The sequence below is a fragment of the Lithobates pipiens genome, unplaced genomic scaffold (assembly GCF_037356315.1).
Source record: "Lithobates pipiens isolate NorthernLeopardFrog02 unplaced genomic scaffold, aLitPip1_a1.2 Scaffold_23, whole genome shotgun sequence".
In the NCBI taxonomy this organism is placed as follows: domain Eukaryota; kingdom Metazoa; phylum Chordata; class Amphibia; order Anura; family Ranidae; genus Lithobates; species Lithobates pipiens.
In genome coordinates, this window is record NW_027507785.1 from 336,732,171 (window position 1) to 336,749,181 (window position 17,011).

Here is a 17,011-nt window from a genome sequence, read left to right on the forward strand (position 1 = left end):
TATATGTGTGTGTGAATATATATGTGTGTGTGTGTGTGAATATATGTGTGTGTGAATATATGTGTGTGAATATATATATATGTGTGTGTGTGTGTGTGTGAATATATATGTGTGTGTGTGAATATATATGTGTGTGTGTGTGAATATATGTGTGTGTGTGAATATATATGTGTGTGTGAATATATATGTGTGTGTGTGAATATATATGTGAGTGTGTGTGAATATATGTGTGTGTGTGTGAATATATATGTGAGTGTGTGTGAATATATGTGTGTGTGTGAATATATATGTGTGTGTGAATATATATGTGAGTGTGTGTGAATATATGTGAGTGGAGTGTGAGAACTCCAATACTCGTTGTGCACACAGATTATTTTCTCTGCAGATTATGAGACAATAAATCAGGACAGAATTGCCTGCCGTCTATCAGATTGTATATAAGGACGGCTCAGTCTCCAGAGATGCTCTTCCATCGTCTCCACATAGAGGTGAGTTGCTGGGGATGCTCTGCTGAAGGACGGATGTTCCCACCTTGGACATTTTATACATTAGAAGACAGAATTATGACCGACATTCACACCGACATCTGATAATGGGACCAAGCCTGTACAGAATGGGGGATATTTTGTATTCATGCAACTTTGCTGGGAATTTGAGGAGGGGTAGGGTTGCCACCTTGGGTGGGACACTGGTGGGAAATGTTTGTGGGGGGGACAATGGACTGGTGGGAGTCATCTATAGAGGGACAAGACACTGGTGTGAGCTGCCAAGTAGGGGGAACAGACATTGACAGGAACCATCTGTGGGAGAACAAGAAACTGGAGGGAGACATGTATGGGGGGCACACGACACTGATGAGTCCCATCTATGTGGGACAAGACACTGGTGGGAGCTGTCTCTTGGGGGATATTGTACTGGTGGGAGCCATCCACGGAGGGACATGTACTGGTGGGAGCCATCCACGGAGGGACATGTACTGGTAGGAGCTGTCAATGGGGGGAACAAGACACTGGTATAAAAAATAAAATAAAATAAAAAATCTATTGGGGGACAAGACACTGGCACATTTATGGGAAAAAAGACAATGGTGGGAGCAGTCTATTGGGGTAAGACACTGGTTAGAGCCATGTATAGGGGGACAAGACCAGCTATGGTGGATAAGACAATGGTGACACCCATAGCCATCGAAAGGGGGAATAAAGGGACAAGACACTGATGGAAGCTGTCAATTGGGGGGGCAAGACACTGGGGGGCAAGACATTGACTGGAACTGTCTATGGGGGAGAAAAGACAGTGGTGGGAGTCATCTATGGAAGGGACAAGACACTGGTGGGAGTCATCTATGGAAGGGACAAGACACTGGTGGGAGTCATCTATGGAAGGGACAAGACACTGGTGGGAGTCATCTATGGAAGGGGCAAGACACTGGTGGAGTCATCTATGGAAGGGGCAAGACACTGGTGGGAGTCATTTATGGAAGGGACAAGACATTGGTGGGAGTCATCTATGGAAGGGACAAGACATTGGTGGGAGTCATCTATGTAAGGGACAAGACACTGGTGGGAGTCATCTATGGAAGGGACAAGACACTGGTGGGAGTCATCTATGGAAGGGACAAGACACTGGTGGGAGTCATCTATGGAAGGGGCAAGACACTGGTGGGAGTCATCTATGGAAGGGACAAGACACTGGTGGGAGTCATCTATGGAAGGGACAAGACATTGGTGGGAGTCATTTATGGAAGGGGCAAGACACTGGTGGGAGTCATCTATGGAAGGGACAAGACACTGGTGGGAGTCATCTATGGAAGGGACAAGACACTGGTGGGAGTCATCTATGGAAGGGACAAGACACTGGTGGGAGTCATCTATGGAAGGGACAAGACACTGGTGGGAGTCATCTATGGAAGGGACAAGACACTGGTGGGAGTCATCTATGGAAGGGACAAGAGACTGGTGGGGGTCATCTATGGAAGGGACAAGACACTGGTGGGAGTCATCTATGGAAGGGACAAGACACTGGTGGGAGTCATCTATGGAAGGGACAAGACATTGGTGGGAGTCATCTATGGAAGGGGCAAGACACTGGTGGGAGTCATCTATGCAAGGGACAAGACACTGGTGGGAGTCATCTATGGAAGGGACAAGACAGTGGTGAGAGTCACCTATGGAAGGGACAAGACACTGGTGGGAGTCATCTATGGAAGGGACAAGACATTGGTGGGAGTCATCTATAGAAGGGACAAGACACTGGTGGGAGTCATCTATGGAAGGGGCAACACACTGGTGGGAGTCATCTATGGAAGGGACAAGACAGTGGTGGGAGTCACCTAGGAAAGGGACAAGACACTGGTGGGAGTCATCTATGGAAGGGACAAGACACTGGTGGGAGTCATCTATGGAAGGGACAAGACACTGGTGGGAGTCATCTATGGAAGGGACAAGACACTGGTGGGAGTCATCTATGGAAGGGACAAGACATTGGTGGGAGTCATCTATGGAAGGGACAAGACATTGGTGGGAGTCATCTATGTAAGGGACAAGACAGTGGTGGGAGTCACCTATGGAAGGGACAAGACACTGGTGGGAGTCATCTATGGAAGGGACAAGACAGTGGTGGGAGTCATCTATGGAAGGGACAAGACACTGGTGGGAGTCATCTATGGAAGGGGCAAGACATTGGTGGGAGTCATCTATGGAAGGGACAAGACACTGGTGGGAGTCATCTATGGAAGGGACAAGACACTGGTGGGAGTCATCTATGGAAGGGACAAGACACTGGTGGGAGTCATCTATGGAAGGGACAAGACACTGGTGGGAGTCATCTATGGAAGGGAGAAGACACTGGTGGGAGTCACCTATGGAAGGGACAAGACACTGGTGGGAGTCATCTATGGAAGGGACAAGACAGTGGTGGGAGTCACCTATGGAAGGGACAAGACATTGGTGGGAGTCACCTATGGAAGGGACAAGACATTGGTGGGAGTCACCTATGGAAGGGACAAGACACTGGTGGGAGTCATCTATGGAAGGGACAAGACACTGGTGGGAGTCATCTATGGAAGGGACAAGACACTGGTGGGAGTCATCTATGGAAGGGACAAGACACTGGTGGGAGTCATCTATGGAAGGGACAAGACATTGGTGGGAGTCACCCATGGAAGGGACAAGACACTGGTGGGAGTCATCTATGGAAGGGACAAGACACTGGTGGGAGTCATCTATGGAAGGGACAAGACACTGGTGGGAGTCACCTATGGAAGGGACAAGACACTGGTGGGAGTCATCTATGGAAGGGACAAGACAGTGGTGGGAGTCACCTATGGAAGGGACAAGACATTGGTGGGAGTCATCTATGGAAGGGACAAGACACTGGTGGGAGTCATCTATTGAAGGGACAAGACACTGGTGGGAGTCATCTATGGAAGGGACAAGACACTGGTGGGAGTCACCTATGGAAGGGACAAGACACTGGTGGGAGTCATCTATGGAAGGGACAAGACACTGGTGGGAGTCATCTATGGAAGGGACAAGACACTGGTGGGAGTCATCTATGGAAGGGACAAGACACTGGTGGGAGTCACCTATGGAAGGGACAAGACATTGGTGGGAGTCATCTATGGAAGGGACAAGACATTGGTGGGAGTCATCTATGGAAGGGACAAGACATTGGTGGGAGTCATCTATGGAAGGGACAAGACATTGGTGGGAGTCATCTATGGAAGGGACAAGACACTGGTGGGAGTCATCTATGGAAGGGACAAGACACTGGTGGGAGTCATCTATGGAAGGGACAAGACACTGGTGGGAGTCATCTATGGAAGGGACAAGACATTGGTGGGAGTCATCTATGGAAGGGACAAGACATTGGTGGGAGTCATCTATGGAAGGGACAAGACATTGGTGGGAGTCATCTATGGAAGGGACAAGACACTGGTCTGTAGAGCAGGGGGAGACACTGGTGGTTGAATTTTGCCAAAATAACAGATGAAAGTAAAGACCCAGGCATGAAATGTCCAATTATAGTCCCGATACCGAGCCCCCCTGTCTATGGACCGGTCAGGTCTATTCTATAAGGCAAAGAGTGATACAGATTGTACTGTTACCCACATTGGCCAGTCAGAATTCATCTTTTGATACAGCAACACAAATCACAGGAAAAGTGGCAGATGATTGGTTGCTCCTCTCTCCACACTCTTAGCATGCCACCCTTGGACAGATTGCAAGCTCAGCAGCCCAGACCCCACTATACAGTAATAACACAGAACTATACATTCATACAGAACATTTAGATTTGGACATTCTGCTAACTGTCACTCTTCTGGTCCCGGCAGAGTCAGGATGACCGTCTCCTACACCCTGAAGGTGGCCAACGCCCGATTCGGAGGATTCTCCAAACTTCTCTTCCGATGGAAAGGAAGTATCTATAAACTACTGTACAAGGAGTTCCTGGTCTTCATCTCCCTCTACTCCATCATTAGCGTTGTCTACAGGTGAGCCGCTTACCTGAACCACCATGACTCCACCCTGAGGACAGGTACCAAGAATTCCATCCAACCTTAAGGGAAGTGCTACTGTGCAGAGTCCATACACTGATAGATCCATCCACTGATAGATCTATATACTGATAGATCCATACACTGATAGATCAATACACTGATATATCCATATACTGCTAGATTCATATACTGATAGATCAATACACTGATAGATCCATACACTGATAGATCAATACACTGATAGATCCATATGCTCATAGATCAATACACTAATAGATCCATATACTGATAGATCAATACACTGATAGATCCATACACTGATAGATCAATACACTGATAGATCCATATACTGATAGATCCATACACTGATAGATCAGTACACTGATAGATCAATACACTGATAGATCCATATACTGATAGATCAATACACTAATAGATCAATAAACTGATAGATCCATATACTGATAGATCCATACACTGATAGATCAGTACACTGACAGATCAATACACTGATAGATCAATACACTGATAGATCCATATACTGATATATCAATACACTGATAGATCAATACACTGATAGATCCATATACTGATAGATCCATACACTGATAGATCCATATACTGATAGATACATACACTGATAGATCCATATACTAATATATCAATACACTGCTAGATCAATACACTGATAGATCCATATACTCATAGATACATACAGTGATAGATCAATACACTGATAGATCCATATACTGATAGATTCAAATACCGATAGATCAATACACTGATAGATCCATATACTGATAAATCAATACACTGATAGATCAATAAACTGATAGAGCAATACACTGATAGATCCATATACCGATAGATACATACAGTGATAGATCCATACACTGATAGATCCATACACTTCTAGATCAATACACTGATAGATCCATATACTGATAGATCAATGCACTGATAGATCAATACACTGCTAGATCAATACACTGCTAGATCAATACACTGATAGATCCATATACTGATAGATCAATACACTGATAGATCCAAACTCCGATAGATACATACACTGATAGATCAATACACTGATAGATCCATATACTGATAGATCAATACACTAATAGATCCATATACTGATAGATCAATACACTAATAGATCCATATACTGATAGATCCATACACTGATATATCAATAAACTGATAGATCAATACACTAATAGATCCATATAATGATAGATCCATACACTGATAGATCAATACACTGATAGATCCATATACTGATATATGAATACACTGATAGATCAATACACCACTAGATCAATACACTGATAGATCCATATACTGATAGATCCATATACTGATAGATCTATACACTGATAGATCAATACACTGATAGATCCATATACTGATATATCAATACACTGATAGATCAATACACTGATAGATCCATACACTGATATATCAATACACTGATAGATCAATACACTAATAGATCCATATGCTGATAGATACATACAGTGATGGATCAATACACTGATAGATCCATATACTGATATATCAATACACTGATAGATCCATATACTGATAGATTCAAATACCGATAGATTCAAATACCGATAGATCAATACACTGATAGATCCATACACTGATAAATCAATACACTGATAGATCAATAAACTGATAGAGCAATACTCTGATAGATCAATAAACTGATAGAGCAATACACTGATAGATCCATATACCGATAGATACATACAGTGATAGATCCATACACTGATAGATCCATACACTTCTAGATCAATACACTGATAGATCTATATACTGATAGATCTATATACTGATAGATCCATATACTGATATATCAATACACTGATAGATCAAAGCACTGCTAGATCAATACACTGCTAGATCAATACACTGATAGATCCATATACTGATAGATCAATACACTGATAGATCCATATACTGATAGATAAATACATTAATAGATCCATATAATGATAGATCCATACACTGATAGATCAATACACTGATAGATCAATACACCACTAGATCAATACACTGATAGATCCATATACTGATAGATCCATACACTGATAGATCAATACACTGATAGATCCATATACTGATAGATCCATACACTGATAGATCCATACACTGATAGATCAATACACTGATAGATCCATATACTGATATATCAATACACTGATAGATCAATACACTGATAGATCCATACACTGATAGATCCATATACTGATAGATCCATACACTGATAGATCCATACACTGATAGATCCATATACTGATTGATTCAAATACCGATAGATCAATACACTGATACATCAATACACTGATAGATCAATAAACTTATAGAGCAATACTCTGATAGATCAATAAACTGATAGAGCAATACACTGATAGATCCATATACCGATAGATACATACAGTGATAGAGCCATACACTGATAGATCAATACACTGATAGATCAATGCACTGCTAGATCAATGCACTGATAGATCAATACACTGCTAGATCAATACACTGCTAGATCAATACACTGATAGATCCATATACTGATAGATACATACACTGATAGATCAATACACTGATAGATCCATATACTGATAGATACATACACTGATAGATCAACACACTGATAGATCCATACACTGATAGATACATACACTGATAGATCCATATACTGATAGATCAATACACTAATAGATCCATATACTGATAGATCAATACACTAATAGATCCATATACTGATAGATCCATACACTGATATATCAATAAACTGATAGATCCATACACTGATAGATCAATACACTAATAGATCTATATAATGATAGATCCATATACTGATATATCAATACACTGATAAATCAATACACCACTAGATCAATACACTCATAGATCCATATACTGATAGATCCATACACTGATAGATCAATACACTCATAGATCCATATACTGATATATCAATACACTGATAGATCAATACACCACTAGATCAATACACTGATAGATCCATATACTGATAGATCCATTTACTGATATATCAATACACTGATAGATCAATACACCACTAGATCAATACACTGATAGATACATATACTGATAGATCCATATACTGATATATCAATACACTGATAGGTCAATACACTGATAGATCCATATACTGATAGATCTATACACTGATAGATCAATACACTGATAGATCCATATACTGATAGATCAATACACTAATAGATCCATATGCTGATAGATACATACAGTGATAGATCCATATACTGATAGATTCAAATACCGATAGATCAATACATTGATAGATCCATATACTGATAAATCAATACACTGATAGATCAATAAACTGATAGAGCAATACTCTGATAGATCAATAAACTGATAGAGCAATACACTGATAGATCCAGATACCGATATATACATACAGTGATAGATCCATACACTGATAGATCCATACACTTCTAGATCTATACACTGATAGATCCATATACTGATAGATCAATACACTGATAGATCAAAGCACTGCTAGATCAATACACTGATAGATCAATACACTGATAGATCAATACACTGATAGATCAATACACTGATAGATCCAAACACTGATAGATACATACACTGATAGATCAATACACTGATAGATCCACATACTGATATATCAATACACTGATAGATCAATACACCACTAGATCAATACACTGATAGATCAATACACTGATAGATCCATATACTGATAGATCAATACACTAATAGATCCATATACTGATAGATCAATACATTAATAGATCCATATAATGATAGATCCATACACTGATAGATCAATACACTGATAGATCCATATACTGATATATCAATACACTGATAGATCAATACACTGATAGATCCATATACTGATAGTGATAGATACATACAGTGATAGATCAATACACTGATAGATCCATACACTGAAAGATCAATACACTGATAGATCCATATACTGATATATCAATACACTGATAGATCAATACACTGATAGATCCATATACTGATATATCAATACACTGATAGATCAATACACCACTAGATCAATACACTGATAGATCAATACACTGATAGATTCATATACTGATATATCAATACACTGATAGATCAATACACTGATAGATCCATATACAGATATATCAATACACTGATAGATCCATATGCTGATAGATACACACAGTGATAGATCAATACACTGATAGATCCATACACTGATAGATCAATACACTGATAGATCCATATACTGATAGATCAATAAACTGATAGAGCAATACACTGATAGATCCATATACTGATAAATCAATATACTGATAGATCAATAAACTGATAGATCAATACACTGATAGATCCATATACTGATATATCAATACACTGATAGATCAATACACCACTAGATCAATACACTGATAGATCAATAAACTGATAGATCAATACACTGATAGATCCATATACCGATAGATACATACAGTGATAGATCAATACACTGCTAGATCGGCACCGGCCAATGATTGACAGGCAGAACTCGGTGATCAGATCCAATCTTCCCCAAACACAGATCTGTGAGTGTGAAGAACACTGATGTGTGGTCAGTGACCGGGGACTTGTGTCAGATCGCCCACCGCAATATCGCAGTCTGCTATAAATCACTGATCATCCCCATTATTAGTATAAAACACAATTCCGGTATAAATCCCAGATGGATGGAGTGTTGGGTGGGATGGAGCGTTGGGATGGATGGAGTGTTGGGATGGATGGAGCGTTGATTGGGATGGAGTGTTGGGTGGGATGGATGGAGCATTGAGATGCATGGAGCATTGGATGGGATGGATGGAGCGTTGGGTGGGATGGATGGAGTGTTGGGTGGGATGGATGGACTGTTGGGATGGATGGAGTGTTAGGTGGGATGGATGGAATGTTTGGATGAATGGAGCGTTGGGTGGGATGGATGAAGTGTTGGGTGGGATGGATGGAGTGCTGGGTGGGATGGAGTGTTGGGTGGGATGGATGGAGTGTTGGGTGGGATGAATGGAGTGTCGGGATGAAAGGAGCATTGGGTGGGATGGATGGAGTGTTGGGATGGATCGAGCGTTGATTGGGATGGAGTTTTGGGATGGATGGAGTGTTGGGATAGATGGAGCGTTGCGTGGGATGGATGGAGTGCTGGGTGGGATGGAGTGTTGGGTGGAATGGAGTGTTGGAATGGATGGAGCATTGGGTGTAATGGATGGAGTGTTGGGATGGATGGAGTGTTGGGTGGGATGAAGTGTTGGGTGGGATGGATGGAGTGTCGGGATGAATGGAGTGTTGGGTGGGATGGATGGAGTGTTGGGATGGATGGCGTGTTGGGATGGATGGAGTGTTGGGATGGATGGAGTGTTGGGTGGGATGGAGTGTTGGGTGGGATGGATGGAGTGCTAGGTGGGATGAATGGAGTGTCGGGATGAAAGGAGCGTTGGATGGGATGGATGGAGGGTTGGGATGGAGCGTTGATTGGGATGGAGTGTTGGGTGGGATGGATGGAGCGTTGGCTGGGATGGATGGAGCGTTGGCTGGGATGGATGGAGCGTTGGGCGGGATGGATAGAGCGTTGGGCGGGATGGATGGAGTGTTGGGTGGGATGGAGTGTTGGGTGGGATGGATGGAGTGTTGGGATGGATGGCGTGTTGGGATGGATTGAGTGTTGGGATGGATGGAGTGTTGGGTGGGATGGAGTATCGGGTGGGATGGATGGAGTGCTGGGTGGGATGGAGTGTTGGGTGGGATGGATGGAGTGCTGGGTGGGATGGAGTGTTGGGTGGGATGGATGGAGTGTTGGGATGGATGGCGTGTTGGGATGGATGGAGTGTTGGGATGGATGGAGTGTTGGGTGGGATGGAGTGTCGGGTGGGATGGATGGAGTGCTGGGTGGGATGAATGGAGTGTCGGGATGAAAGGAGCGTTGGATGGGATGGATGAAGGGTTGGGATGGAGTGTTGGGATGGATGGCGTGTTGGGATGGATTGAGTGTTGGGATGGATGGAGTGTTGGGTGGGATGGAGTATCGGGTGGGATGGATGGAGTGCTGGGTGGGATGGAGTGTTGGGTGGGATGGATGGAGTGCTGGGTGGGATGGAGTGTTGGGTGGGATGGATGGAGTGTTGGGATGGATGGCGTGTTGGGATGGATGGAGTGTTGGGATGGATGGAGTGTTGGGTGGGATGGAGTGTCGGGTGGGATGGATGGAGTGCTGGGTGGGATGGAGTGTTGGGTGGGATGGATGGAGTGCTGGGTGGGATGAATGGAGTGTCGGGATGAAAGGAGCGTTGGATGGGATGGATGAAGGGTTGGGATGGAGTGTTGGGTGGGATGGATGGAGCGTTGGCTGGGATGGATGGAGCGTTGGGCGGGATGGATAGAGCGTTGGGTGGGATGGATGGGATGAATAGAGCGTTGGGCGGGATGGATGGGATGGATGGAGTGAGCCCGATTGGCCGGGAGGAGAATCAGTGTGATAATAATGAATATTAATTGGTTATTGTCACACAACTGGGAGGGCTCGGGGCGGAGTGCTCTGCGTCCTGAGCCCACCCTTTTTTGAAGCCTATTAAAGCCTCTGGCTCCAATCACATGCTTTCAAAAACACGCCCCCTCCATTGGAAGCCATGCGTCCGGTGTCCTGTATGGAGATGAGGGGGCCGGACACACAGATGGGGGGGCGGCTCCTATGCACCCCCAATGGACGGGCCGTCACTCATAGACATGAATGGAAGGAGAGGACAAAGATCGCATGTATGTCATATGTGACCGGCGCTGTCATCCACCTTCCAGACACGCCCTGAATGGAGAGCAGAAGAGGATGTTCGAGAAGGTGGTGAAATACTGCAACCAATACATCAACCTCATCCCCATCGCCTTCGTCCTGGGGTTCTACGTCAACCTGATTGTCACTCGTTGGTGGGCCCAGTACACCAACATCCCCCTGCCGGACCAGCTCATGTGTGTGGTCTCCAGCACCGTCCATGGGGGAGACGAGAGGGGCCGCCTGCTGCGACGCACCCTGATACGCTACGCCAACCTCTCATCGGTGCTCATCCTGAGGTCGGTCAGCACCCGCGTCCTCAAGAGGTTCCCCACCATGGATCACATCGTGGATGCAGGTAGGTCAGAAGGTTTCAGCCAAACGTAAAAAAACCCGATATTCTGGTCATGTTATCAATAATAATCTTATAATATACACTATATTACCACAAGTATTGGGACGCCTGCCTTTACACACACTATATTAGCAAAAGTATTGGGACGCCTGCCTTTACACACACTATATTACCACAAGTATTGGGACGCCTGCCTTTACACACACTATATTATCACAAGTATTGGGACACCTGCCTTTACACACACTATATTACCACAAGTATTGGGACGCCTGCCTTTACACACACTATATTAGCAAAAGTATTGGGACGCCTGCCTTTACACACACTATATTAGCAAAAGTATTGGGACGCCTGCCTTTACACACACATGACCTTTAATGACCCCCCCAGTCCGGAGGGTTCAATATTGAGTTGTCCCTTTGCAGCTATAACAGCTTCACCTCTTCTGGGAAGGCCGTCCACAAGGTTTAGGAGGGTGTCTATGGGAATGTTTGACCATTCTTCCAGAAGAGCATCTGTGAGGTCAGGCACTGATGTTGGATGAGAAGGCCTGGCTCGCAGTCTCCACTGTTCAATTAGGCTGAGGTCAGGACTCTGTGCAGGCCAGTCAAGTTCCTCCACCCCAAACTCGCTCATCCAGTTCATGTGTGCGTAAAGGCAGGTGTCCCAATACTTTTGGTAATATAGTGTATATTTGTCTATGGATGTCCATACAGTCCTGAGATTTACACAGCTCTGCCACACAGCAGGGTAGGGGACCTGCATTTTCTCTGCAATCAGCAGGGAGCGGGGCTGGATGAAGAGCGTTGTGGGGCTGGAGGATTTTGGTGGGCCTTTTTATGGAAATAAATACAATTCAAACACAATTCTTTGTTAAAACAACGACTCCTTCACGCTGAATACACAACCCGGGTGAATCAGCTCTTCCGTTTTCTTTGATTATTTTTTATATTTTTTATTATTTGTTGCAATTTTTTATGTTTCACATTTTTCTTCTCAATGCTTTGTGCGGGGGAGGTGCCAATAGTTTTTTTTATTTGGATTATTATTGATTTTATTTCCACAATGCTTTTATTTTAGTTTTTATCATTTTTTACAAGTTAATTTTTTATTGTTTACTACGATTCAGTTGTGAATGAACACAGTCGCTGATCAGTACAGATCACTGAAGGAGCTGATAAATGACATATTTACCGGCCCCTTCTCTGCTCTCCATCCTGACACAGGCAGGAGAGGTGAGGAGGGAAGCCGGCCGCACTCTGAGGGAACGAGGGGGTCCGGGGGGCGCACAGAGGGGCCCACAATACAGTCGGATCTGATGACAGTTGGGGGTGATCGGTGTTGCGGGGGGGCAATTACAAGCACCGCTCTGCCTCCTTGGCTCTCCATGAAGCAGCTGACAGCCGCAGGAGGAGGAGGGGGAGGGGGAGAATTGGCTTCATGGAGAGCTATACAGGGAGATTGCTTCTATTTGCTCCCCGCTGCACCAATCCCCCCCAACTGTCAGATTCACCCTACCACAGCAGGTACCAGGAGCGTCCCATGGGGCCCCCGGGCAGTGTCGAATGGTCAGTCTATCCCTGCTGGACCTATATTAAGGTAGGGGCCTGGAGCTGCAGCTCCAATAGCTCCTATGTTAATCTGGCCCTGAGCATGAGAGCCATAGATCTGACTTGGCATGTTGGACCTCTGCAGAGTGACCACTGCTTCCACACAGAGAACAAGGGTTCTCCTCTGCAGCATGCAGGGGACAGGCCTTTCTACTCAGGCTGTGGCTGCTTTCTAATGAAAATAAACTGTAAGACTTTGTGGAAGATATTTGATTTGGGCTCCAACACTGGGAGGACTGAGATGAATTGTTTGAATCCCGGTGGCTGACCAATGGAGACCAATGGAGAACAATGGAGGCCAATGGAGACCAATGGAGACCAATGGAGACCAATGGTGACCAGTGGAGACCAATGGTGACCAATGGAGACCAATGGAGACCAATGGTGACCAGTGGAGACCAATGGTGACCAGTGGAGACCAATGGTGACCAGTGGAGACCAATGGTGACCAGTGGAGACCAATGGTGACCAATGGAGACCAATGGTGACCAGTGGAGACCAGTGGAGACCAATGGAGACCAATGGTGACCAATGGAGACCAATGGTGACCAATGGAGACCAATGGTGACCAGTGGAGACCAATGGTGACCAGTGGAGACCAATGGAGACCAATGGTGACCAGTGGAGACCAGTGGAGATTAATGGAGACCAATGGAGACCAATGGTGACCAATGGAGGCCAATGGTGACCAGTGGAGACCAATGGAGACCAGTGGAGCTCAGAATGGAGACATCATATTGTATCATGTATTGTAGAGGAACGACCTGTAATGAAAATGAAGAGATATTCATATAACTTGTCAGGACGGGGGGATGGGATCTCCAATGGGGAATTGTGGGTGATGACAGTGAAAGGGTTAACACCGCAATCTTTTCCAGGCTTTATGACCCGCGAGGAGCTAAAGAAATATGAAAGTTTAGCCTCCGACTTCAACAAGTACTGGATCCCCTGCGTGTGGTTTACCAACCAGGCCGCCCAGGCCCGGCGGGACGGGAGAGTCCGAGACGACATCGCGCTGAAACTTCTCATAGAGGTGAGTTGTGCCGCCATCCTAGCGCTCCGCATTATATTCAATGAGAGAAGATAGAGATTGAGACTTATCCTCAACTCCTTTACTTGGAGTTCATGAAGAGACACGGAGTATCGGGATTCTGGGTTATACTGCCCCCTACAGGAGAAATGGCCACCCAGTATAACCGCTCACACTCCCATCATGCCTCTGGTTACATGTCTGTAGAATGAGAGATCCCATGTCAGGGGGAGGGGCCTGTGTCTCCCAATGAGATCCATTAAGTCGAAAATCGTTTTTTATTATCTTTAATTGTTCATTAAGAGACGAGGGGTCCGAATCATTCTGAGACAGCGGGGGGGGGGGGGACACAATGGGGGGGTGGAGGACACTGTGGGACATAGTGGGAGTGGAGGACAGAGGGGGACAGCGTGGGGGGTGGAGGACACAGTGGGACATAGTGGGGGGTGGAGGACACAGGGGGACACAGTGGGGGGTGGAGGACACAGTGGGACATAGTGGGGGTGGAGGACAGAGGGGGACATAGTGGGGGGTGGAGGACAGAGGGGGACACAGTGGGGGGTGGAGGACACAATGGGGGGGGTGGAGGACACTGTGGGACATAGTGGGAGTGGAGGACAGAGGGGGACAGCGTGGGGGGTAGAGGACACAGTGGGACATAGTGGGGGGTGGAGGACATAGTGGGGGGGTGGAGGACACAGTGGGACATAGTGGGGGTGGAGGACAGAGGGGGACATAGTGGGGGGTGGAGGACAGAGGGGGACACAGTGGGGGGTGGAGGACACAATGGGGGGGTGGAGGACAGAGGGGGACAGCGTGGGGGGTGGAGGACACAGTGGGGGGTGGAGGACACAGTGGGGGGTGGAGGACACAGTGGGACATAGTGGGGGGTGGAGGACATAGTGGGGGGTGGAGGACACAGTGGGGGGGTGGAGGACATAGTGGGGGGTGGAGGACACAGTGGGACATAGTGGGGGGTGGAGGACACAGTGGGACATAGTGGGGGGAGGAGGACATAGTGGGGGGTGGAGGACACAGTGGGGGGTGGAGGACACAGTGGGACATAGTGGGGGGTGGAGGACACAGTGGGGGGTGGAGGACATAGTGGGGGGTGGAGGACACAGTGGGACATAGTGGGGGGTGGAGGACACAGTGGGACATAGTGGGGGTGGAGGACATAGTGGGACATAGTGGGGGTGGAGGACAGGAGAGTATCATGGGGCCTCCTGTGATCCTGTTGGAGCCATTACTTTGACAGGCTGTCACCCCCCACTGTGTCCCCCTGTGTCCTCCACCCCCTGTGTCCTCCACCCCCCAAGGTGTTCAACTGTGTCCTCCACACCACCCCCCCACCCCACAGTGTCCCCCTGTGTCCTCCACCACCCACACTGTCCCTCTGTGTCCTCCACCCCACCCCAGAGTGTATTCCTTTAGGTCCAAAAGGTGAAGAATGAAATGGAAACATGATGGGAACTGGGGAGGATATACAGGCCAGCAGATTTTTGTTGCCAGTGTCAGATTCTCCTGTAGGTGGCAGTATAACCCACACATCTCCGAATTCTTCTGACCCCGTGTGCCCTATTGGACAAATAAGAAAGGACTATATATGGAGAATCTCATGGAATGTTACAATCTATTAATAACAGAAGTAATCTGAACTTTGTAAATGAAAGATTTATTAATTGTTGTAAATCTCTTCTGGGCAGTTATATTTCCTTCCTCTTCACATTCCTGGGAGCCGCCCGTTATCCTATCCGGCTCTGCTGATTGGCCGATAACAGGAATGCATGTGGTGATAAAACGTATTTTCCCAGCGCTTCTGCTAATGTTGGCGATATCCGAGCAAAGATTGTCCCACATTAGGCACTGATGTGCTGTAATTGGCAGAGAAGTGGTAACATTGTAACGGTACAGGCGGCCATATTGTTGGGGGAAGGGTTAGGTTTCCAGCTATGTCTGCTGTCCTTCTGCTCCTGACTTTTGTAGCCATCAATGACCAACCTCATCAGAATCTCACTTCAATGTGTGGGAAATCTTCTACAGCACCACCAAACATGCTGTAATGATCAGCCTGGACCCTCCCCCACCTGCTGGTCATTACTAAGTACTGCAGCTCAGTGCTCTGCTGTGCACACCTACCCTAATTACTGGACTTTAAAAGAGAAGTAAATACATTTTTTTCATACTTACCTAGATGGATGCAGCATCTGTCCCCCGGCGCCTCTACACTGAGAACCGAGCGATCGAACATCAACGAACGCTCGGTTTTCAGAGCTTCGTGAGCAGAGAGATGTAGACTGTCAGTCATAGCTCTCCCTTCTCGCTCACTGGAGCGCTGAGCTGTGGAGGGGGCAGGGAGTGGCTGGCTCAGGCTCTCAGCAGCTCGCTGAGAGGCTGAGCTTGGTGTTGGTCCAGGGTTCTGATGGATCCCGACTCCGTGGCCGGGATGACGTGGTTCGGATGATGCGGTTGGGATGACGCGGTTCGGATGACGTGGTTCGGATGATGCGGTCGGGATGACGTGGTTGGGATGACACGGTCGGGATGACGCAGTCGGGATTACACGGTCGGGATGACGTGGTTGGGATGATGCGGTCGGGATGACGCAGTTGGGATGACGTGGTTGGGATGATGCGGTCGGGATAACGTGGTCGGGATGACGTGGTTGGGATGATGCGGTCAGGATGAC

The 17,011-nt window shown here is 46.2% G+C and overlaps 1 protein-coding gene across 1 annotated transcript in view; it reads left to right on the forward strand.

Moving 5' to 3' along the window:
* The first annotated feature begins 288 nt into the window (after positions 1–288).
* The window catches only part of BEST4 (bestrophin 4), a 42,400-nt gene continuing 25,677 nt past the window's right edge, over positions 289–17,011 (forward strand). Inside the window, exons 1-4 of the mRNA XM_077450807.1 lie at positions 289–488; positions 4,334–4,492; positions 11,354–11,682; positions 14,171–14,325. Coding sequence (XP_077306933.1) covers positions 4,341–4,492; positions 11,354–11,682; positions 14,171–14,325 — 636 coding nt within the window. The 5' untranslated portion in view covers positions 289–488; positions 4,334–4,340. The remainder of the gene's footprint in view (positions 489–4,333; positions 4,493–11,353; positions 11,683–14,170; positions 14,326–17,011) is intronic.